Source organism: Eublepharis macularius, chromosome 3, assembly GCF_028583425.1.
Source record: "Eublepharis macularius isolate TG4126 chromosome 3, MPM_Emac_v1.0, whole genome shotgun sequence".
Taxonomy (NCBI): Eukaryota; Metazoa; Chordata; class Lepidosauria; order Squamata; family Eublepharidae; genus Eublepharis; species Eublepharis macularius.
Genome location: NC_072792.1, coordinates 68,683,260 through 68,706,174, shown reverse-complemented (window position 1 = coordinate 68,706,174; position 22,915 = coordinate 68,683,260). Strand labels below are relative to the sequence as shown.

Below are 22,915 nucleotides of genomic sequence, written 5' to 3'. Positions count from 1 at the left end.
GCCAAGCTATTCTTTATTATTATTACCTGTCCTGCTGCCTGCTCAAGTCATGTTTCTTGACCAAACTTAGAAGATGGCTGGAGGAGAGCCTTCTGAACACTCCCTGTGAATATGGGCTCTCTAAGTCCCAAGGGGGCCGTTCTGGCCCCAACAAACAACTAACCATGAACATGTTCATGAATAGGTCATGTTTGTTGATGTTTGTGAATCACTGTTCGTGGATGACAATGAACAATGAACATTGTGGCTGTTGTGGGTTTTCCGGGCTGTATTGCCGTGGTCTTGGCATTGTAGTTCCTGACGTTTCGCCAGCAGCTGTGGCTGGCATCTTCAGAGGTGTAGCACCAAAAGACAGAGATCTCTCAGTGTCACAGTGTGGAAAAGATGTAGGTCAGTGTGGAAAAGATGACCTACATCTTTTCCACACTGTGACACTGAGAGATCTCTGTCTTTTGGTGCTACACCTCTGAAGATGCCAGCCACAGCTGCTGGCGAAACATCAGGAACTACAATGCCAAGACCACGGCAATACAGCCCGGAAAACCCACAACAGCCATCGTTCTCCGGCCGTGAAAGCCTTCGACAATACAATGAACATTGTGTTTGGGTTTTTTTCCCTGTTTGTGCCCATCTCTAGTACTGACTACTGACTGTAATTTGCAGGCTCATTTTGATAGTTCAAAGCTCTCTTTACAAGAGAATTATTCAAAGCAGTCCTGAGAGAGATGAAATACAGTGTGATTCCCAACAGAATTATACCCTTGTAAGACCATTCACTTAAATTGGGCTACACATTGCTGTTTGCAAGGATTTAACAGAAAGAATGTTTGTAGGGGTGTGATTGACTGCAAATTTTGTCAGAGAAGGAAAAGGGGTTGTTTATGTTTGGAAAGGGGGTTAAAATAGTTTGAATTCAGAGTTGCAATGGATCTTGAATCAACAGAGAGCCAGACACTTTGTTTGCTTTTAAGAAAAGTTTACTTCTAAAGGAAAAAAGTATACGGGGTTCCTACAAAACAAAGAAATATATCCCCTACATCTTGACACTACAGTGACAAACCTAGACTGAGATACCATGCCTGTTATGGCTACCTTCTTCTTGATGCTAGAAAAGGAAATCACCTCATCAATTGACCAATAAACACATCTTAGTTTCCTGGGCTTTGAGTTAGATTAGGCTATTGGCTTTCTGCCAGGTTTCCCTTCCAGCTCAAGTACAAACAAGAGCACAATGGGTAAACACATTAACCCCATAAAAACTGAATATTGCAACAGTTCAGCCTTTTTCAGGTTAGCCATTTCTTCAGTTAAAATCATCCCAGTTGCTTTTCTATCTACCTATCCTATGGTTCTTGTATTAGTTCCCTGTTAGGTGGAAAAGTAGACTGGGACCAGGGAGACTCAGGTTCAAATCCTTTTGTCACGAAGTTTCTTAAATTACTTTGGGCCAATCACTCTCTCAGGCTCAGAAGGTTGTTATGAGGATAGAATGGAAGAAGAGAGAACTATGTACCCCTCTCTGTATTCCATGAGGGAAAGATGTGATACTGATAATAGTACCTGCTGGGGTGATTAAAAATGGACCACAGGAAAGAATTTTGCCGCCTTCTTCCTGCTGCAACTTTGATTAAATTTAACTACTTTCACTTAAATAAAACCATTGTAATTCTGTATTGCAGAATTTTTATTTATTTAGAAATGTCTATGCCACCTCTCCAGAGACCTGCTCAAGGCAGCTTACAACTAAGATAATAAAACAAAACTATTAAAGCACAACCACTAAAAACAAAGCTGTAAAACAAGACAAGCCCCTAAAAAACAAGCTGATGCCATTAAAACAAGCCAGGGAATAACAACAACATAAAGTACTTGCTGAGCAGTCTAAACTGATGTAGAGATGGCCAGACTACAAAACAAGTAAAAGAAAAAGCCCCTTACTTAAAAGCCTGGTGTCACAACCACTGGCCCAGTCCCCTCTCTTGTTATCATATTTTATACCTGTTTTTACCACTAAGAAGTCCCTCAGGATGGATAGCTGTGCATTACCTCACCATATACAACTTGTATTTATATATGCTAGGTTCACAGTCTGCTTGAACCGTGTAAGGTGAAATGGATTTGTTTACTATGGCCATTTCCACACGCTCATAAAGAGACGGCCCACTCACTGAACTCTGCCATTTTTTTCCACTCGCTCCATAAGTCTCTGATTTCAAAGCGGAAGCAGGCAGTTTGGCTTCCTTTTGGGGGGCATCTTTTAGCCAGCACAGGAAAGTGTGGGAAATTCCGTTCTCAGAAAAGATGCTGAAAAAACAGAAGCCAAACTGCCTGCTTCCACTTTGAAATCAGAGATGTGTCAGACTATGGAATCCCAGTTATCCAGGGCTCATCTCCCCCCTCTGCAAGAAGCACAAGGTTTCTTGGTTTCAAAAGGTTTATTGGAAGATTATGCTCAGGATACAGGTGTCCACAATCCAAGGGTTTGAGACCCTTGGCTGAACGAAAGCTTTGTTGAGAATGACACATGAAATGAAAGTAACAACCCCCATTCCCAGCCTCCCTCCTTAGTCATGTCTGTGAAGGCATGGGAAGACGAGGACATCAAAGTCATCGTCCGGAACGGGCTAATAAGAACTCTTTGCTCCCATGGATATATGCGGCCTGGGCACCACCTGAGCCTAGAGGGAGAAAACTAAACATCTACGGATTATAGCATGTTAATATGGCGTGACTGGCTAGAGAACTGACAATTGAACTGAGATTCTGACATTCTGCCCCCCTTAAGACCCCTCCTCTCACCCTTCAACTCCCACTTTCTCAGGGTATTTTCTATGAAACTTAGCAAGTAGTTTAGGGGCATTTACATGAGAAGCCTCCACCCACTCATGAAACCCCTCCTCAAAGTCCTTCCACCTGACCAGGTAAAAAGTTTTGTTGTGTCTGCGTTTGGAGTCCAAGATTTCTTTTATCTCGTAGTGGATTTGGCCGTCTATCACCGTTGGGTGGGGCACTGGTTTTTCAGGATGCCATTCATCTGGGGGAGGTGCCTTTTTGAGTAGGCTGATGTGGAAGGTAGGGTGGACCTGGCGTAGATTCTTTGGCAATTCAAGTTCTACCGTTACATTGTTGATCACTCTCTTAATTGGGAAGGGTCCCAAATACTTTAACCCCAGTTTTTTACTCGACTGCTCGGTTCTGAAATTCTTAGTAGAAACATATACTTTATCTCCGGGGTGTAATTCCCACTGCGCCACACGATGGTGATCGGCATACTTTTTATAGTCAGCTTTTGCTTTGGTCAAAGTCTTTTGAATTATAGTCCATTGCTCTGTGATGGAGTTCCACCACTCTCCCAAGTCCCCAGAGCGCTGGGATTCTGGCTGCACCTCAAAGGGGAATGCCAACCCCTCATACCCATGCACAATTTTAAATGGTGTTTCTCCCGTCGCGCTGTGAACCGAGTTGTTATAGGCGTACATGGCCAGATGAAAGATCTGGGTCCAATTATCTTGTTGGAAATTAATATAACATCTGAGGAATTGCTCCAACACTTGATTAGTTCTTTCCGATTTTCCGTCGCTCTCGGGATGGTAGGCGGAGCTTAATCCTTGTTCAATGCCCGCCATTTGCAAAAGCTCCCACCAGAAGTTGGCAACAAATTGTACTCCTCGATCCAATATCACCTTGGAAGGAAAAGAATGCAGCCTTACAATGTGTTTCATGAACAAGCTGGCAAGTTTCTTTGCTGATGGTACAGTGGCGCAAGGAATAAAGTGAGCTTGTTTTGAAAACAGATCCACCACTACTAAAATGCATGTGCAACCCTTGGAGGGGGGTAGCTCAGTGATAAAATCCATGGAAATGACTTCCCAAGGCCTAGAGGGGGTTTCCAGTGGTTGCAAAAGTCCCGTGGGCTTCCCCCTTCTAGGCTTCGCCATTATACAAGTAGGGCAGGAAGCTACGTACTGGGATATGTCCTTCCTAATACTGGGCCACCAGAACTGTCTTTGTACTAAATGCAATGTTTTTAGGTATCCGAAGTGGCCGGTGGTCCGGTCGTCGTGGCATTGTTGCAGCACTTCTTTTCTTAAGCTAGCAGAGATGTACAACTTGTCTCCCTTAATCCACTCTCCGGCTGCCATTTGTGTCATTTTCCCTGTGGGCGCTCACTCCCCCTCCTTTTCCACTTCGTTTTTCACTTTAGCTCTCCACCCCTCGAGATTATTTTGGTTTTTTGGTTGCTTGGCTACGTGTAGTAACCACACCTCCCAATTGGCTGGGGGAGAATACTGTGTCAATAGTCTCCTCCCTCCTGCTCTGATGTTGGGGCATGCACGAGAGAACATCTGCCAGGAAGTTAGACTTGCCCGGCAAGAAGTTTAAAGTGAAGTCAAATTTTGAAAAGAACTCAGCCCAGAGGAGTTGCTTAGCATTAAGGTCCCGCAGCATGCGGAGTGCCTCTAGGTTTTTGTGATCCGTCCACACCTGAAATGGATAACGAGCTCCCTCCAGCCAGTGACGCCAGGTGGTGAGAGCCATTTTCACTGCAAATGCTTCCTTCTCCCATACACTCCAATTTTGATCGGCCTCCAAAAATTTTCTGGATAAATATGCACATGGCCGCACTTGGTTATCCTCCCCTTTTTGCATGAGGACCCCCCCAACAGCTGAGTCACTGGCATCCACTTGCACTATGAAGGTGTCATGGACCAACCTGGCCCAGTGGAGCAGAGAGACTCAGAGGACTCTTCTGAGGAAGAGGCAGCTGGTGAACCTGACCCAGATCCACAGCCAGTGGTAGAGGCACTGCAGGAGGAGGCAGGCTCTGAAGGCTCAGATACTGATCCACAGCCAGGTCCCAGCACATCGGTTCCTCAGCTTTCCAGCCCTGGGCTGGCAACAGAAAGCCAGGTGCAGGCCAGCTCTCCCCCTTCATCACCAGAGCCTCGGGAGCGCTGCCAGAGGAGGGCTAGAAGAGCCCTCCAAGCCAGAAGGCGCAGTGCCAGGCTAGCAGCACAGCACCGGCCCAGCATCATTAGTGATGATGAGTGCTCGCAGGAGCAGGACTGAGACAGCTGGCAGGTGCTGAGCACTGTGAGGCTTAAAAGCAGCCGAAGAGGGAGTGGCTGCGTGGAAGCAACAAGTCCGCTCACTACTGACCTTGTTGCTGTGTTTGGAATTGATTCTCTTGTCCCTGACCTTGGCCTGTTCCTGTGGATGTGTTTTTGGAATCCCCCTTTGGACTTGAAGCCGTGAGTGTGCCCAGTTGGTGCCTGAACCTTGGAACTGGGTGCTGCCCTGCTCGGACAACTTGAGAGTTTTCCCTTGCATGCTGCCAGTGTGAGTCTGTATCGGGACAGAAGGCTCAATTCTCATCGGGATGCTGCAGGACCGGCTCGGTGGTAAAACGGTCCTTCAGTGTTTCAAATGCTAGTTGACAGTCCTGCCCCCACCCGAGCTTGGCCATCGGCTTGCTGGCTTGCTCCCCCTTTCCTTTTGTTTTGAGCAAATCTGTTAAAGGGAGGGCAATCTGGGCAAAACCTTTGATGAACTCTGTAAAAATTAGCAAAGCCCAGAAAGGATTGCAATTGTTTTCGGGTGGTGGGCGCTTTCCAGTTCCGCACTGCTTTAACTTTAGCAGAATCCATTTTTGATCCCTCGCCCGAGATACGGTAGCCCAAATAATCCAATTCTTTCTTATGAAATTCACACTTGGATAGTTTGATTGGGAGTTTATGGCGCATCAGGGCTGCCAGCACTTTTCGGACTAATTTGACATGCTCTTCCTGATTTTCTGAATAAATTAACACATCATCTAGATAAAAGACGACCACCTTGTATAAAAATTCATGCAAAACTTCATTGATCATCGTCATGTAAACCGCAGGGGCCCGTTTTAATCCAAAAGGCATTACGAGATATTCATATTGGCCTAAGGGGGTATTGAACGCGGTTTTCCATTCATCCCCACTCCTTATTCTGACATGAAAATAAGCATCTTTGAGATCTAATTTCGAAAAAATCTTACCCTGCACCACCACACTGAGCAGGTCCCGAATTAATGGAATGGGATAGGCGTTGGACATGGACACAGCGTTAATGCCCCGAAAATCCATGCAAAGTCTGAGTCCCCCATCCTTCTTGATAAACAGCACTGGTGCGGCATGCGGGAAGCTGGCAGGGCGGATAAAACCTCTTCCCAAGTTTTTATCTATGAACTTTCTGAGCTCCTGTCTCTCTGCCGGGCTCATGGTATACAATTTTCCTTTGGGGAGTTTTTCCCCCGGGATCAATTCAATGGCACAGTCTGTATTTCGATGGGGTGGCAGGCTGTCCGCCTCCTCCTCACTAAAGGCTTGAGCCATGTCCTGATACTCTAGAGGAATAAGATTCAGTTCCTCTGTAGACAAAAGGGCAACCTCCAAATTCGCCGGGGCTTCTCTGCCCCACTCCGAGCTCCAGTGATGATTTTGACAATATTCACGATCAAAGACGATTATTCCTTTGGCCCAATTGATATAGGGGTTGTGGTCCCAAAGCCATCTACTGCCCAGGATGAGTGGATACTCGGCTGCTTGGCTTACAATGTAAGAGCGACTTTCCCAATGCTTGCCCATCCCCGTGGGCACCCCCTCTGTCTCTAGAACAGCTGGATTCATGTTAGAGCCGTCCACTTGCTCAAAAATAATAGGGACTTTCAACTCATGGGTTTCCAACCCCAGACCATTTACTAGTGCCGGTGCAATAATGTCCCGGGAGCAGCCTGAATCGATTAAAGCTTGCACTCGGATATGGGTCCCCTTTTTTGGGTTTATTAGTGTAACTGGAATAAATAATATGGCCCCTCTGTCTCTCACCTCCTCCTGGTTGGTCTTTTTTTCGATCTGCCACTGGGGCCTCCTCACAACAGATCCATCTCGTTTCCCGGCTGCGGGCTGGGGATTTCAGGGTCTGGGTTCTGGGCATCAAATTCCATCAACACTTCTTCAGCTTCCAATCCCGTCTCCAGAAGCCCCCTCTTAGTCGTTCCTTGACCTCTGCTGGCTCGTGGGGCCGGGACGGGATGAGTTGGTGGTGGTGGCTGAGCTTGCGCCCGGCGAGGGCAGTGCGCTGCGAAATGCCCGCTACTTCCACATTGGAGACATAGACCCTGTCTCCAGTGCATCTCTCTGGCCCCCCTTGCCACCGGGGTACCCCGACCCCCTCTTGAAGCTGGCGGGGCTCACTGGGTTCCCGTGGCTTGCTGTTGTTCTACTAGCCAGACAACTTGGGTGTGGTTTTCCACTTCACACACTAGTTGTATCCACCCCAGGAGCGTTGGGGGGTCATCCTGCATCAGAGCTCTATCAAGTAGCCTGGGATTCATCCCGTTACGAAACAGTACCACTTTCGTTTCCTCTTCGTAATGCGGGCACTTCGCGGCCAGCTGGCAAAATTTGGCTGCATAGTCCTTCACTGATTGAGATCCCTGTCACATGGTTTGGAGCTCAGTGTGGGCCCTCTCCCCTTCCAGCAGATCTTCATACTGGGCTCTCAGTGCGGCGATGAAGGCTTGCAAACTGCCCAATTTGGGGGGCCCCAAATAATAAAGAGTCACATACCATTCAGCTGCGATGGGTCTGTCGGAGTAGATCCGGTATCCATCCTTCCCGGGTGAGGGGTCGGGGGTGTAAGGGGATTCTCAACAAAATGTCAGACTATGGAATCCCAGTTATCCAGGGCTCATCTCCCCCCTCTACAAGAAGCACAAGGTTTCTTGGTTTCAAAAGGTTTATTGGAAGATTATGCTCAGGATACAGGTGTCCACAATCCAAGGGTTTGAGACCCTTGGCTGAACGAAAGCTTTGTTGAGAATGACACATGAAATGAAAGTAACAACGTTTCAAACCCCCATTCCCAGCCTCCCCCCTTAGTCCTGTCTGCGAAGGCATGGGAAGACGAGGACATCAAGGTCGTCGGCCGGAATGGGCTGATAAGAACTCTTCGCTCCCATGGATATATGCGGCCTGGGCACCACCTGGGCCTAGAGGGAGAAAACTAAACAACTACAGATTATAGCATGTTAATGTGGCATGACTCTGGCTAGAGAACTGACAATTGAACTGAGACTCTGACAGATGTATGGAGTGAGTGAAAAAAAAGCCAGAGTTCAGAGAGTGGACTGTCTTTTTAAGAGTGTATGGAAATGGCCTGTGTGTGTTTATTTTGTTTTACACTTGTTGGTTGACAGTTAAACTGCCCCAGGTTTTTTCTGTTCTCCAATTCAGAGTTCCATTCACCTATTGAATCTGATTGGTCCATGCTGACTATGGAGAACAGAGAACCCTCTCCTGTTAGTCACATCTAGGTAAAATACAATGTTTTATCTTGCTTCTAAAAGAAAGATATGCCTCATGGGGAAGGGAGCCATTACAAAGGCATGAGCCAGTACTGGAAAAGCCCTGTTTCACTTCTGAAGGGCTTCAGAAGAGGATCTTAACTGGTTGTCAGACAATATGAGTGGATGCAAGTTCCCTGACCCCAAGCAATTTAGAGCTTTATAAATAGGAAGTAGCATTTTGAATTCTTTCCAGAAAGAGAGGGGCAGTCAGTGCAGATCTTTCAACACAGGGGTGATACGATTCTTGTATCCAGCCCCTGACAATAACCTGGCTGCCATATTTTGGACCGACTGAAGTTTCTGAACATTTTTCAAAGGCAGCCATACACAAAGTGCATTACAATAATTTAACTTGGAAGTGATGAGAACATGGATTACTGTGGCCAAATCATGCATTTCAAGGAAGGGTTGTAACTGGTATATCAATAAAAGCTAGTAAAAGGAGCTATTTGCCACTAAGGAAACCTGAACCTCAAACTCTAGGACAGAATCCAGCAGCATCCCCAAGCTATGAATCGGATCTTTCCAAAGGAGTGCCATCCCTTACAGGACAGGCTGACTTTTTGGTCCTCAGACAGTTTTATTATTGACCAACAGTGTCTCAGTCTTGTTTGAACTGAGCTTCTGTTTATTGGATCTCATCCATCCCATTACTTTCTTAGGCACCTGTTTGGGACTTCAACAGACCCATCTTACCCAGTTGATATAGAGAAATAGAACTGGGAGTCATCTGCATATTGGTGGCACAGCACTCCAAGTCTCGGAATGGTATTTCTCATTGGTTTCATATAGATGTTAAACAGTGTGGAAGACAAGATGGATCCCCGTGTGACTCCATAGCATAAATGCCACAGAGCTAAGAACAGTCCCCGGCATCACCTTCACCACCAAAGTATGGTACCCTCACTTCCAACTCAGCTAGCCTTTCCTGAATGATACAATGGCCAATGGTATTGAGAGCCACTGAGAGTTCCAGGAGAACCAACAGGGACAGACTCCCCTTTCACTCTCCTAGTGAATATAATATAATATAATATAATATAATATAATATAATATAATATAATATAATATAATATAATATAATATAATATAATGGTAAAAAAGAGTAAGAGTCCAGTAGCACCCATAAGACTAACAAAATTTGTGGTAGGGTGAGTCACAGCAGCTCACTTCTTCAGGTATTTCATGAAAGCTTATACCCTGCCATAAATTTTGTTAGTCTTATAGGTACTACTAGACTCTTGCTCTTTTCTGTTGCTACAGACAGACTAACACGGCTACTCATCTTGATAATATCATATTAACCTGATGTATTGAGCTGAGAATGTAAAGGTTGAGGTTTTAATGGCTGTCACTGTACACTATTACATTACATCTTTGAAAAGTACAATAAGAATTCTGTGTTTCTTGTTTCTCAAGTTTAAACATCTAAAGTTCTGCATGGTATATTTTGACATCTATTTACATATGTCCTGAAGGGAATGATATGAACATTTAGTAACATTTAGGAAGTGATATGTGTTATCCTCCAAAATATGGCAAAGTGCAACACTTAAACTGTAAACATTGTTAACCTCACATTTATTAAAACAGTGTCATTTTAACATTTAGATTGTTTACAACATACTGCTTATTTCAGATGTGGGGTGGTTACCAAACCCCAGTAAACACCAACTCTCTTCACATCATTTTACAACATGAATTAATACTGTACTGAAAATACTTAGAGATTCCTGACAAGTTGAAAGACTATCTGCCTTGAGCTTTTTTTTATTCAGAAAGCTTCCCACAGGTTCATGTAATACATATACAGCACAATTCAAAGCATGTTTACTCAGAAGGAAGCCCCCACTGAGTTCATTAGAACACTCCCCAGTAAGCAAGCTTAGGATTGCTGTCTTACATAAATGCAACAAGATGTTTTCTCAAGAATGGGGGCGGGGGAGGGTTTGAGCATCATGTTATCAGTAGAAACTAAGTTCATTATAAAACAGTGAAAATTTCAAGATTTTGTTCAAAGACAGAAAAAGCACACTTGCCAGTCCTTTGAAAATGGCCATGCTAACTTTCTGTGTGCACGGATACACACTTAAATGTTGCATGAATACTGGACTGACTCACCCCTGAGCACTTTCCAGTCTGTTCAGGTGTTTCACAAGGGCATACGTGCAAGGTATGCTGTTCCACCCTACCAGTGTACTGGGAGAGGTTTTAAGAGAGAAGAGCCCAGGATCTGACTTTACACTGGATCCTATGGCTGCTTTTGTACAGCACTAAGGACTTTGTGGGAGAACAGCTAACTTCAGCATTGCCACCTCTAACCCCTACCCCTTGCAAAGGCTATAATAACAGCCCAAAGAAACAAGGTAATAATTTTATAACATTCTGAATGCCTTCAATACCCACCTCTATATGCTGGGAGTTAAAACATATTATAAACAAGCATATCACAACACAAAGTTCTAAAAGCATGCACATATGTGGGCAGCCCTTCAACTTTGTATCAACCCTTGCTCACATGCTACAGGTCCTCTGGTTGTTATTCAATTCTCTGGGTATATATATTTGTTCTGTACTGGAACAAAGCAGACAGCAATGACTAAACGGATATTGTGATCGTTTGCAATGTGTGGTGCATGCTATACGTAGCCCTCATGGCAGTGGTGGTTGCCATTGATGAAACTGAAAGTAACCATTGATTGGTTGGTGCTCTTGAGAGATGTCATTCGTGTGGTGCTTCTGCCCATACTCTGAGACCTAATGAGAACACGGGCTTTGCAACATGTCAGCTGATGGTTAAACTGTTTCCGGAAACTTTTGCTGAGCAGGTAGAGTGCAAAAGGGTTTATGCAAGAGTTAGCAAATGCCAGGATTCGAGCACAAAGAGAAGTGATAAAGTGCAGAATGGAAGTATCCACCTCTGAATAATGGTATGACCGATATAAATAGATTATATGGTTAGGGAGCCAACAGAAAGCGAAGATGCAAACAAAAACCAGCACTGTCTTGGCGAGACGTTTTCGGGATTCCATCTGAAAAGAACAAAGTGGATTGTACATCAGCAACTTTTTAATTTAATTGAAGAAGAAAATGCTTGTTTTAGTTTGCCAGAAGACAGCAAGGGACCACTTTGACCTGAAAAAATGCAATGTTTTTCTAGAAAACTGAAATGGACCTGTTCGAAATAAACTTATTGGCTCATCCTATGCATATTTTTATTGAGAAATATGTCCCACTGAGTTCAGTGGGATTTATGCTTCCACAGTGGTATTTGCCGCTTTAATGGCCTCTTCAGAGTCCACACAACTGTCATGCAGCTCTGTGAAAATCAGGGATCATCCCACTGAGTTGAGGCAACGTAGTGTGGATGAGCCAACCTAGGCCGTATCTGGACAAATATTTCTGAATAGCTTTGGGAGTGATTTTCTTTAATGCTACTGTGATATTAATCCTGTTCCAAGATTAATGGTTTGATAATTGCACACATGTAATTAGGAGGAGAGGCTTTCTCAGAGGGGAAGATACTGTGTTGGCAATCACACACCATACAATCCAGATATATTGTAGACAAAATATTAAGTAAACAAGAGATACATGGATACGTGTTTTCCAATGAGATTCCATTGAGAAATTGTTGTAATTTCACTTGGTTTCCCATGCTACCAAATAGAGATATGGGAAAACACAGCACCTCATCCCCCCATATTCCAAATATGTGAGTCTTAAGAGTACAGATGTAATGGCAAATTACACCTTTGTCTTCCTATTACTCAAGTAACCAGCTTGTGTAGACAATAGGGGTCAGGTGTGCCACGTGCCTTCCTATGACCTTCTTCAAAATCCATGCAGACACACTCATATAATGGCCCAGATCTTCAGATAATTGCACTCAGCCTACTGCACCTGCCTTACCACTTAGCAGATGGTCAGCACTGTCAGATCTGACAGCCTTGATTACCCATTTGGAAGTGAGAGCCTGAATCCAGGCCCAACTTCTCCCTCCCTAGATGGAGTCTTTATTCAGCCCCCCATTCCTCTGAAACAGATATCAGCACTGCAGAAGTTGAGAACATTGACCATCCAATTCAGTGTCAAGAACCGAACCAATCATAAAGCCCTACATGCTTGATGCCAAAATCTATCTATGGGATTCTTTGCACAGCATCCTATTTTCCCATGTTGTCTCCATTCCAGTAGATGATCGGGACTGTTCTAGTAATGCTCTAACACTGTGTAACATGAAGAAGTTCCTCCACTCAAGCTGCAGCACACACCAGTTTTTACTCACACACTTGAATAGAACCTGTGATCTTCTTAAGATACACATGTAGTTCTGTCATCCCTTTGAGGAGTGGGAAAGATCACAACTATTGGGAAATTACATACCAAAATTACATACGTATTGGGGGTTGGGCCATTTAAAGGGCCCTGCTGCTTGCAAGCTCATTCCCCCCGGGGAAATGGCCATTTAAACTGGCCCTTTAATACGAACCAAACGAACCAGCAGACCAGTTCATGGAAGTTCGTGGAAATGAGCTTACATGAACCCTGGTTCGTGAATAGACATGGGCATGAACGGGGGGAAAACTCCGAACACCCTGTTCGTCATTCGGTGCCATCCATGAACAACGAACAACGAACATGGATGAACATGAACTGTTCCCGGATATGTTCGTTGTTCATGGGGGCCAGAACCACCCCCAACCCCCCCCACTTAGCCCCCCTCCACTCAAACCCACTTACCTGGCCCTTTAAAGATCCCTTTAAACTATCAGCTGGCAGGTGGCAGGGGGGGATTCCCCCCTGCCGCCTGCCAGCTGATTGTTTAAAGGGCCCTGTCCTGGCAAAAACAGCAGTGTCTGCTGGCAGCTAGTTTAAGGGGTTACAAAAGTGACCTTCCCAATGTCCAACACCCACCAAATTTGCAGGGGACATACTCTTCACTGTCCTCTGAAGATCCCCCAAGTTTCAGAGAGATTGCACCCCAGGAAAGGCATGATCCACGGGTCTCCCCGTTGGCTGTCATTTTCTCTTCACAGTGGCAAAAATGGAACTCTCTGCTGGAAGTACTTTGAAGGGTTAAAGCCAGAAGGAAAGCCAGAAGGAATTCAGAGTTCTGTCCCTCCTTGCCTCCGGTTGCCAAGGGGATTGATTGCAGCAGGTGCCAGACTGTCTGGCTTGCCGAATAGCTGCCGAAGGCAATGAACGAGGCTTGCAATGACCACCTGTTCATTTAGGATGGGGCCTCACGAACAGCTTGTTCGCAAACAGCATATTATGCTGTTCGTGGGTTTTTTCTGTTCATAATGCTGTTCGTGCCCATGTCTATTCATGAACCCCGAACCAGGCTGGTTCGTGGGTTATTTTGGTTCATATTTAGGTCCATGCCCATATCTTCTAAGGAATTCCTATGTAGCGATGGAACAATAGTTCAGTTGATCATTGTTCTTTCACAGTGACTAAAAGCTAGCAAGCAGCATTTAACTTCTTGCAATCTATACCCCTCTCTTGTTCTAAACAGGTGATCAGGTTGTTGCCTTCTCCTCCTTGGTCCTGCCTATTATTTATTGTCGCTTCTTCCAGGTGGCTCATGCATCTTTATTTGCCATGCATTAGGCTGGCCATGTTGACTAAGTGCAGCTAGTAGGTTAGCATACAGCAGATTCTGGCCAAGGCATGTTCTAACGAACGAACGAATGAACGAACGAACAAACAAAAACAAACAAACAAACAAATCAGGATCATATGGGACTCAAACTGGCAGCCTTCCATTTTGTGCACTAAACTTTGGTAGAGTGAGGCACTTGAGGAGATACAGTGGAAGGAGAAGAGGAAAAATTGCTCTGTAAACAATTGACATATGGGTGTAGGGTATCCATTTAGTTAGGCAACGAAGTGGCTCCCCTTCACATGAACTGGCAAGGTTAAATTTTATTCCCATTCCTTCCGACTGGTAAGAAATCCCATTTAACTTCCTATAAACTGCCCCGTCGCGCAGAGTGGTAAGCTGCAGCACTGCAGCCCAAGCTCTGCCCACGACCTGAGTTCGATCCTGATGGAATCCAGGTTCAGGTAGCCGGCTCAAGGTTGTCTCAGCCTTCCATCCTTCCAAGGTCGGTAAAATGAGTACCCCCAGTTTCCTGGGGGTAAAATGTAGATGACTGGGGAAGGCAATGGCAAACCACACCGTAAAAAAGTCTGCCAAGAAAACATCATGATGCGATGTCCCCCCATGGGTCAGTAATGACTCAGTGCTTGCACAGGGGACTACCTTTACCTTACCTTTAAACTCAATTATAAGGTACAGAGAGTAGGAAAAAGAAGGAAAAGGGTGAGGAAGAAAAAGGAATACTTAGTAAAATGTAGATCCTTATTTTGTTTCCTAATCATATATTTACAAATCGGTGGGGGGGGGGGGTCAGAGAGTATAAGAGATTTTAGGCAGCTCCTTCTCCCCACTTGCATTGGCTTCCAGCAACAAGGAGGGTTGTTGTATGCTGCTCGCTGCTTGGAAAATAAAATCCCAGGCCACAGATTTCTGCCCAGGACCACAAAAAGTGGCACTCAGCAAACTGAAATGAAACCTAGCATTAAGGAGCTGGCTGAAGGCTATCAGGCACAAGTGTCTAATTGAATGTACGCCTGTGATCTGTATGCCGTATGCATATATCATAACCAGGCCTATATAAATAAAGTTGCCTTGTCTAGAGTGCTTTCTTAGGTTCTTAATTGTGGCTTGGGGAACATTCAGTGATGTTGTGTACTTGATGGGCAGCCATGGATTAAAGGTTAAGAATCACTGTTGAGGACAGTCCAGGAATTGTTGAATACAACACTTTGATTCCAATACCCTGACTTATGCTTTTTGTTCTTAATGGGGAAAAAAACTTTGGCAGTTAAGTTTGCATTCATTTTCTTAATAAGATGAGCGATGGCTTGTGCACCCTGCCCTTCCTAGTGCAGCTCCCATTTAAAATTGCTAACCAAGCCAACAGCACAAAAATAGCTGAAACTGTGTGTGAAACAATGCTGCTTAAGAAACAAAACAAAACCTTTTGGGGAGCAGAACTGAAGCACAGATATTTTTATCAGTCGACTACCATTTTTTCAACTATATCAATTTTTGTGGCATGAATCCATCAGCCTGACAAAAATCAAAGACTGTTTATAGGGTCATGGGCAGAACTGTTACACTGATAAGTAATTGTGGAATAACATTTTCATTTGAATGTATTTGTGCAATTACTGGTAATTCCCACCCAAAAGCTGCCTGTGGGTTTCAAAACTTCATTAGCACCAGCCCAATTTTTGAATCCCAAATTAAGCCACAACAAACTGGTGGACTGGACTTGAATCAGTTAGAGAAACAGTTCCTATTCAACTTTTCTACATTTATGGACTGTTTAAAAATATTTCAACTGACATGCAAGCCAACTTGATAAATTAAGACCATTTTTCTCTTTGGATGCATTTCTGCCCTGAAAACAGGCTCAGAACTCCACTGGACTTGGGAAACTTTCTAATAGTGCAAAGCAGAGTTACAGCCCATTCAAGTCAATGGACTTAGAAGGATGTGATTCTGCTTAGGGTGGTGCTGAGAATGCAGCATACAAGTTATGTCATCCACAACATGACAATTACCATTCGTTAAAAAAAACAAAATGTCAGACATACCTGTTTTCTAACATGTACATTTCCTTCCACTGGGAGGTTGTAAGCACTTCGTATCAGATTTTTTGCAATGAAATAATAGTAAACTGAAATAACAGAGAGAGGAATGACATAAAATATCAGAAAGGAAGCCATTGATTGAATTTTCGGATGCAGCTCGTTGGTAAGCGGGTAAGGCGTACAACTAATGAATGTTTTATTAGTGCCCTTGTCATAGAAAGGACGCAAGTCTGAAAATACAGCTTCAGGAATGGCCAGCAGCATGGATAAAATCCAGATCATGACAGCTTTCAAACAAATCTTCAGTAGTGCGTGAGAGGCCTGGATGTCCATTGGTCTCACTATGGCTTTATACCTAAGGACAAATAAATAATTCTGTTACCAATTTATTCGGAAAAAACTCCACTTGATTATTGTCTCTTTATGTGAAAAAGAAGATTGGTCACAAATGATGGTCATTCTCCTTCCCTCCCTGCTGTCTGTTGCTTATGATTACTAAGAGCATCCCAGCTGGACCTTTCTGACTGACAACCATTTTAGAAAATTCTAAATTTCTTGTGGGAAACACTTTAGCTCCAGAGTCTTAACTTACATGTGTAACAGTTTACCTAACGCTTCTTTATCTTTCTCTTGCTCAGCTTTCTCCACAAGTAATGGCTATGTCATTCAAGGAGGGCATGCATTTCCTCTGAAGGAGGAAGCATGAAGTTGATGTGGTAAAAACTATTGATAATTGCAGGAGATTACTCAGCTCTAGTGCCTATTTTCATTAATGACCCATAGTTATCTGATTGGCATATTGCACTGGGGACACAGAAGTCTGATCTATTACCATGGTGGGAAGAGCAAAAAGAGAGCATGGGTTTGTTGTGGAGACCTTTATGTTTACTTTATCTGTTGAGTTCTTTTCTGAGAGGTGCTTTCCATGGTCATAGATGCAGAGGAGTTAGCCGTGTTAGTCTGTAGTAGCAAAATCAAAAAGAGTCCAGTAGCACCTTTAAGACTAACCAACTTTATTGTAGCATAAGCTTTCGAGAATCACAGTCCTCTTCGTCAGATGTATGGAGGGCAAGAAGAAACTGGTCAGATATATAGGTGGAGAGGGGAGGGAGGAGTAGATGCAAACAGTAGCTTCTGATATGGAGAAGTAACTGACTTCCTTAACAGAAGCAAACTGATCTCCATATCAGAAGCTACTGTTTGCATCTACTCCTCCCTCCCCTCTCCACCTATATATCGGACCAGTTTCTTCTTGCCCTCCATGCATCTGATGAAGAGAACTGTGATTCTCGAAAGCTTATGCTACAATGAAGTTGGTTATTCTTAAAGGTGCTACTGGACTCTTTTTGATTTTTCTGAGAGGGACACAAGAGCATGTTGGATCCTGTCCTAGGATATAGGTGCTTCAGAAAAAATGGGGTCAGTTACATCTTGGATTCTTGAACTAGTTTTAGTCCTACACCGATGCCAAATTAAAGTGGGGGGACCTGAAGTAATTCTTTGAAATTTGTTTTGTTTAAAAATATTATGGCAAACTGCTGAGTGTAATTAACTCTAACCATCTTTTACTCCACAGGATTTTTTTTTTTTAGTTTATGCTTCTTTTCAGCAGTAAAATCACTGAACTTTAAGAGACTGGGTGGCTCTTCATACTTACAAAGGAATTTTCCTATATACTCAATGTTGTTAATGCAGACATATTAAAAGATTGCAGTATTTTAAATGAGAGTATGGTTGAAGTATCACATCATGAAAGACATGGTGGCACTGCCAGAAACAGCATCCCTGTATCATGTAGTTTCTCTGCTTGTGATGTATAGCAACATGACATAACTGTGGTATCTGCTATTACCTGTCTCCTGTCCACATCATTGGTGGCTCTGCTGAGGGACGAGGAAACATGCAACATGATTATGGCCCTCTCCACATGTCTTTAAAGGGACAGCCCACTTACCAAATGCTGGTGGGCTCTCCCCCTTGACTCTAGACATCTCCATTTTCAAAACAGTTTGGCTTCATATTTTCGATTCCTTTCTGGGACTGTGGGAAAGTGCACTCCCAGAAAAGGTGCCAAAAAATGGAAGACCAAACGGCAACTGTTTTGAAAACAGAGATGTCTGACGTCAAAGAGAAAAGCCGCCAGCATTCAGTAAGTGGACTGTCCCTTTATGTCAGACAGGCCAGCCAATCAGCCTGCCATACCTGTGAATGTATATCTACTGGGGGGGATGGGTAGTAGTTTCTTCTTTCACTATATCTTGGCCATGCTTTGCTTGGGCTGAGTGGTGTAATCAATGCAGCTGGAACGTCTGGGAACCGACCTTGGGAAACTCAGCTCTGCATCTCTTTCAGAACTTTCACTGACTTCAACTGACTCTTGTTTGAACTGTGGGGAGGGGACTGGAGGTATAATCTCTCGAGGAAGACTTTGCTTTGGCATTCCAGGCAATTACCATGTACAAGTGCACTTCTAGGGAGCAATACTTATTGAAGATCTTTAACTCATACAACTGTGTTTGATGAAGTGGAGAGTCTGAGGGAATCCCCTAGCCAGGCCTGAAATTTTAAGGACATGTGGAAAGGGTGTATGTCATATCACGGGATAAGTTATATTACAAATTTTAAAAAGAGCTCTTCACCAGGGGATGTTATTTATAATGTTGGCCTCATTTCTCCAATAATATGTGGCTTCCACCTCTGAAAGAAAAAAATATTCCAGCCTTTGAACAGTTTGAACAGTCTCCATCACTACATGTTTTGGAATTCCTTTCTGTACAGTATATCCATATGGTATGATTCAATACAGTGCTGAGTTGCTGACATTTCCCCAAAAGTTAATAAATGATAAATAGCTCCAGCAAAGGTCATCTTCAGGCAAAACTGATGTTATCAGCCTGACGTTATCAGCTCTGTTAATTAAGCAACCTGCTATTTTATAATAAAATATGTCATAAATGGTACTATGGCTTCTTTATGTCAAAATTAATCTGTGGTACAAGAAGACAATTATGTGAAATAGACTCAACTAAGCATTCTCAAGCCAATCTGTCATTCCTCTGGAAAGCTGCTATTGGATCATAATATTTGGATCACAATATTTGCCCTAATGTAAAGATAAATTCTTCTAAGTCACAGTAATCACAGTGAAAGAGTTCAATAGATGCTTAAATCTCTCTCATTAATATCAGTGTGATTTATACATGCTTAGCTTTGACACAACAGTGCACACTTTAACATGACACACAATTTCCAATGTTTAATGCCAGAATGCAAACTCCTGCTGGCTTTTAGACTGAAGCCCAGTTCAAGTGATTTTTGAAAATGTAATTATTTTTATTGTCTACAAAACACTTAATGAATGCTCCCCTCCTGGACAGAATAGCAACATGACTATTAAAACAGAATAAATAATGTCATGCCATCCTGAAACCATTTTTCTAGCCCTAACATGGTTTGTGCGAGCAATAGATTGCTTTGGTACAAACACCTAGAATTAACGAACATGGTGCTTAACTAGTGTGCATGTATATAATAATGTCATTTGGAACAGACATTTGGTCTGCTAACTTTGAAGGCTGTAGGCAAGGTGGAAAGTGGAAATCCCAGTCTATTACTTATCATTAATATATCTAATTCTCAATGTGGCCCATCTGTGGATACTTACATCCAAAGATTGGATCCATGAGCAGACAAGATAGATCTTCTGACAAACCTGAAAAATTTCCCAGGTTTGTAGGAGAATTTGAAATCTAAAAACTAACAAGACATTGGGGAGTTCACCCCCCCATAACAGAAATGTGCCTGTAGCTTTAAGAAATTAATGTCCTCAGTGGCTGTTGCTAACGGCTGTATTGTCAGTCTTTAAGCCTTGGTTTGTTAGTAAAAGGCAGAGGGAGGTAGCAGGGGCCTTTCCAGGACTTTTTTAGCCTTGAGGGAGGAGTCATCAGGGCCAGGCAACTTGCTATCATAACCTAACAGCACCACAAAAACCATTGTGGGATAGTGGTCCGAGTTTCAGACTAGCATCTGGGATACCCAGGTTTGAATCACCACTCTGCTTGGGAAGTTCACTGGGTGACATTGGGCCAGTCACTCTAATCTAGCTCACTGGGTTGTTGTGAGGAGAAAATGGAGGAAAAGAGAATAATGTAAGCTGCTTTGGGTCCTTATTGTGGAGAAAGCTGAAGATGGCAGGGGTTTAGATGGTGGGTGGGAAGGAGAGAAGGAAGCAGGGAAAGGTGCGTTATGAGGGTTGCCAGGAAAAGAGAAAATAGCATGAGGAAGGGGATATGGGGGGAATGATGGGTCCCCTGCATGAAATTTGGAAAGAACATTCCTTTTATGATGTAAACATCTACTAAGAAAGGATTTTAAGAAATTCACACCTTAAGGGGGTAAAAGGGGGTAAAATGTGTTTTCCCAAAGGAATATAGCTTCTCTGTGTAACTGGCAGGCTGCTGCCTTCTTATGCCCCTGCCCACTGCCAGCTTGGCCACTCTTTCCTGATTGGGCCAGCCTTTCAAGGTCATTTGCATATGTGGGCTGATTGGGGCTCACAACATTCCACACCTCATCCCCCCCAGAGACAATTGGAACACAGAGGACATTTGCATATGTGGCCTGATTGGTCCTTCCCCACCCCCATTCTAAACAGTATGCAGTTGCTATTGGGCATCATTTAATGTGTTCTGAGGTAAAATGCACCTCCCAGTCTTCCCCTAAAAGTTCACTAGGGTTGCTAATCTCCCTTTAGGGCCTGGCTTTCTTGTGTGGCTGGCAGGCTCCTGGCTGTTTGCACCCCCCTCTCTGATTGGTCAGCTGTGGAACTCTGTGTTCTGAGATAAAAATCAAGTAAAGGAAACTGTATACAGTTGAAGAAAGACAGTACAAGACTCCTGAATAGGGATTTTATATAAAAGTCAGTATGGCAACTGAGTTTTTAAATGTTCATGGAGAGATGGTGCATAACCTTTCTAGGGCCATTTTAATGCGAACTTCTCAAATGAACTTGCTGAAGTGCCCACCACACAACCCGTCCCTCCGTCCAACTCTACCTCACACCTCTTGCAGGCATTATAACTGGATTTAAAGTAGTTAAATACCGTAGTGAAGCATGAGTATCAAGCTAGTACTATATATTCATATGTGGATCTGTGTGGACATTAATGTTTATCAGAGAAAATAAAATTATCTTTGAAATCTTCAAAATTTGGTTGTGTGCATTTGCATTAAATAGGGATGCTAGCCACATTCTGAAAGACAACATGTATGGTAGTTAGCATGTCAGGCTTGGAAAATCTGGGCCAGTTCCACACATCCTTAAAGGGACAGCCACTCACTGAATGCTGGCTGCTTTCCCCCTCCATTCCAGATGTCTCCATTTTTAAAATGGTTGCAGGCTCTTTGGTTTCCATTTTTTGGCACCTTTTCTGGGAATGCATTTTTCTGCAGTCCCCAAAAAGGCGCCAAAAATACAGAAGCCAAACATCCTGCAAACGTTTGGAAAATGGAGATATCTGGAGTGAAGGGGAAAAGCTGCCAGTGTTTGGTGAGTCAGACGTCCCTTTAAGGATGTGTGGAAATAGCCCTAGTTTCATATCCCCACTCTATCATGACACTTGCTGGGTTACTTTGGACCAGTCACTGTTTCAATTTAGCCTGCCACTGGATTATTCTGATGATAACTTGGAGGAAGGAAAGACCACATGTGCTGCTGTGAGATATTCAAAGGAAGGCTGATATAAAAATGTACTAGATAGATTGAGTTAAATAATGGGCCACAATGTTATCATTGTTTAAAGGATCAGGAAAGGGAGATAAATAAATTCAGGGCTTTTTTCTGGGAAAAGAGGTGATGGAACTCACTGGATATCAAACACACATGCACAAACCACGTGTGCGCTCCTGGGACCGCGTGAGGACATCACTTCCGGGAAATATAATCATGCAGGCTGTGGCTGCCTGGGAGCGCTCTTGTGCTCCATGGGGGGGGGGGCTGATCTGGGCCCCAAACAGCCTGTAATGTGCTGCTGCCATGTGGGAGAGCACTCCTCTGCCTGGCAGTGGCACGATCCTAGCCGTTTCGGGTCAGAATAGGGCTGAAACAGGCCCAAAATGGCCAAAATGGACCCTAAATGGCCTGGATTGGCCTAGATCAGCCTGGAACAGGCCTCTGCTGTATGAGGTACCCCTGCCCGGCAGTGGCCCGATCCTGGCCATTTGGGGGCCAAAATGGGCCCAAAATGGCCAAAACAGACTGCAAACATCCAGGATTGGACCCAAGTGAGCCTGGAACGGGCCTCTGCCACAAGGGGGTACCCTCCACCACTCAGCAGAGGCCTGATCCTGGCTGTTTAGGGCCCAAATTGTGCCAAAACAGCCAGGATTGGGCCTGAATCGGTGTGGAACGGGCCAATGTTGTGTGGGGGAACCCTCGCCTGCTCGGCAGCAGCCCAATCCACTGCATTCTGGCTGGAAAAAAGCCCTGAATAAATCTATTAACTTATTTTACTTCCCTTATCACAGTGCTGGTGTGAGTTAACTTGGTCTTCCCTGCCTTGCTTTACTTCTAGGTGGGTCCAACCTACTTCAATCCATAAGCAGTTTCTGCAACTTCTCCTGACCCCAGAGGTAAAAGTAACTTACATTTCTTCTCGGGGGAATTGAAGCAGAAGATGGAGGAACTTTGGCCACTTTTTTACATTTCTTTTACTTTCACTTCTACCTGGTCCCTTAGACCTGTACTGAAGTAGGCTGGCTGAGTCACCCTCCAGGCCCTTGTATAAGTAGGTGATGCAGTCAGGCCCCAAGATAATGCCTGTCCCAAGTCTCACTGAAGAACAGCTCTGACAGACTAGCCTGAG

The 22,915-nt window shown here is 44.1% G+C and overlaps 1 protein-coding gene across 1 annotated transcript in view; it reads right to left on the bottom strand.

The window, feature by feature from the left end:
• Window positions 1-11,020: 11,020 nt before the first annotated feature.
• The window catches only part of GRPR (gastrin releasing peptide receptor), a 28,582-nt gene continuing 16,687 nt past the window's right edge, over window positions 11,021-22,915 (bottom strand). The window contains exons 2-3 of the mRNA XM_054974931.1: window positions 16,056-16,407; window positions 11,021-11,413 (exon numbers count right to left, since the gene is read on the bottom strand). Of these exons, the coding sequence (XP_054830906.1) occupies window positions 11,021-11,413; window positions 16,056-16,407 (745 nt within the window). The remainder of the gene's footprint in view (window positions 11,414-16,055; window positions 16,408-22,915) is intronic.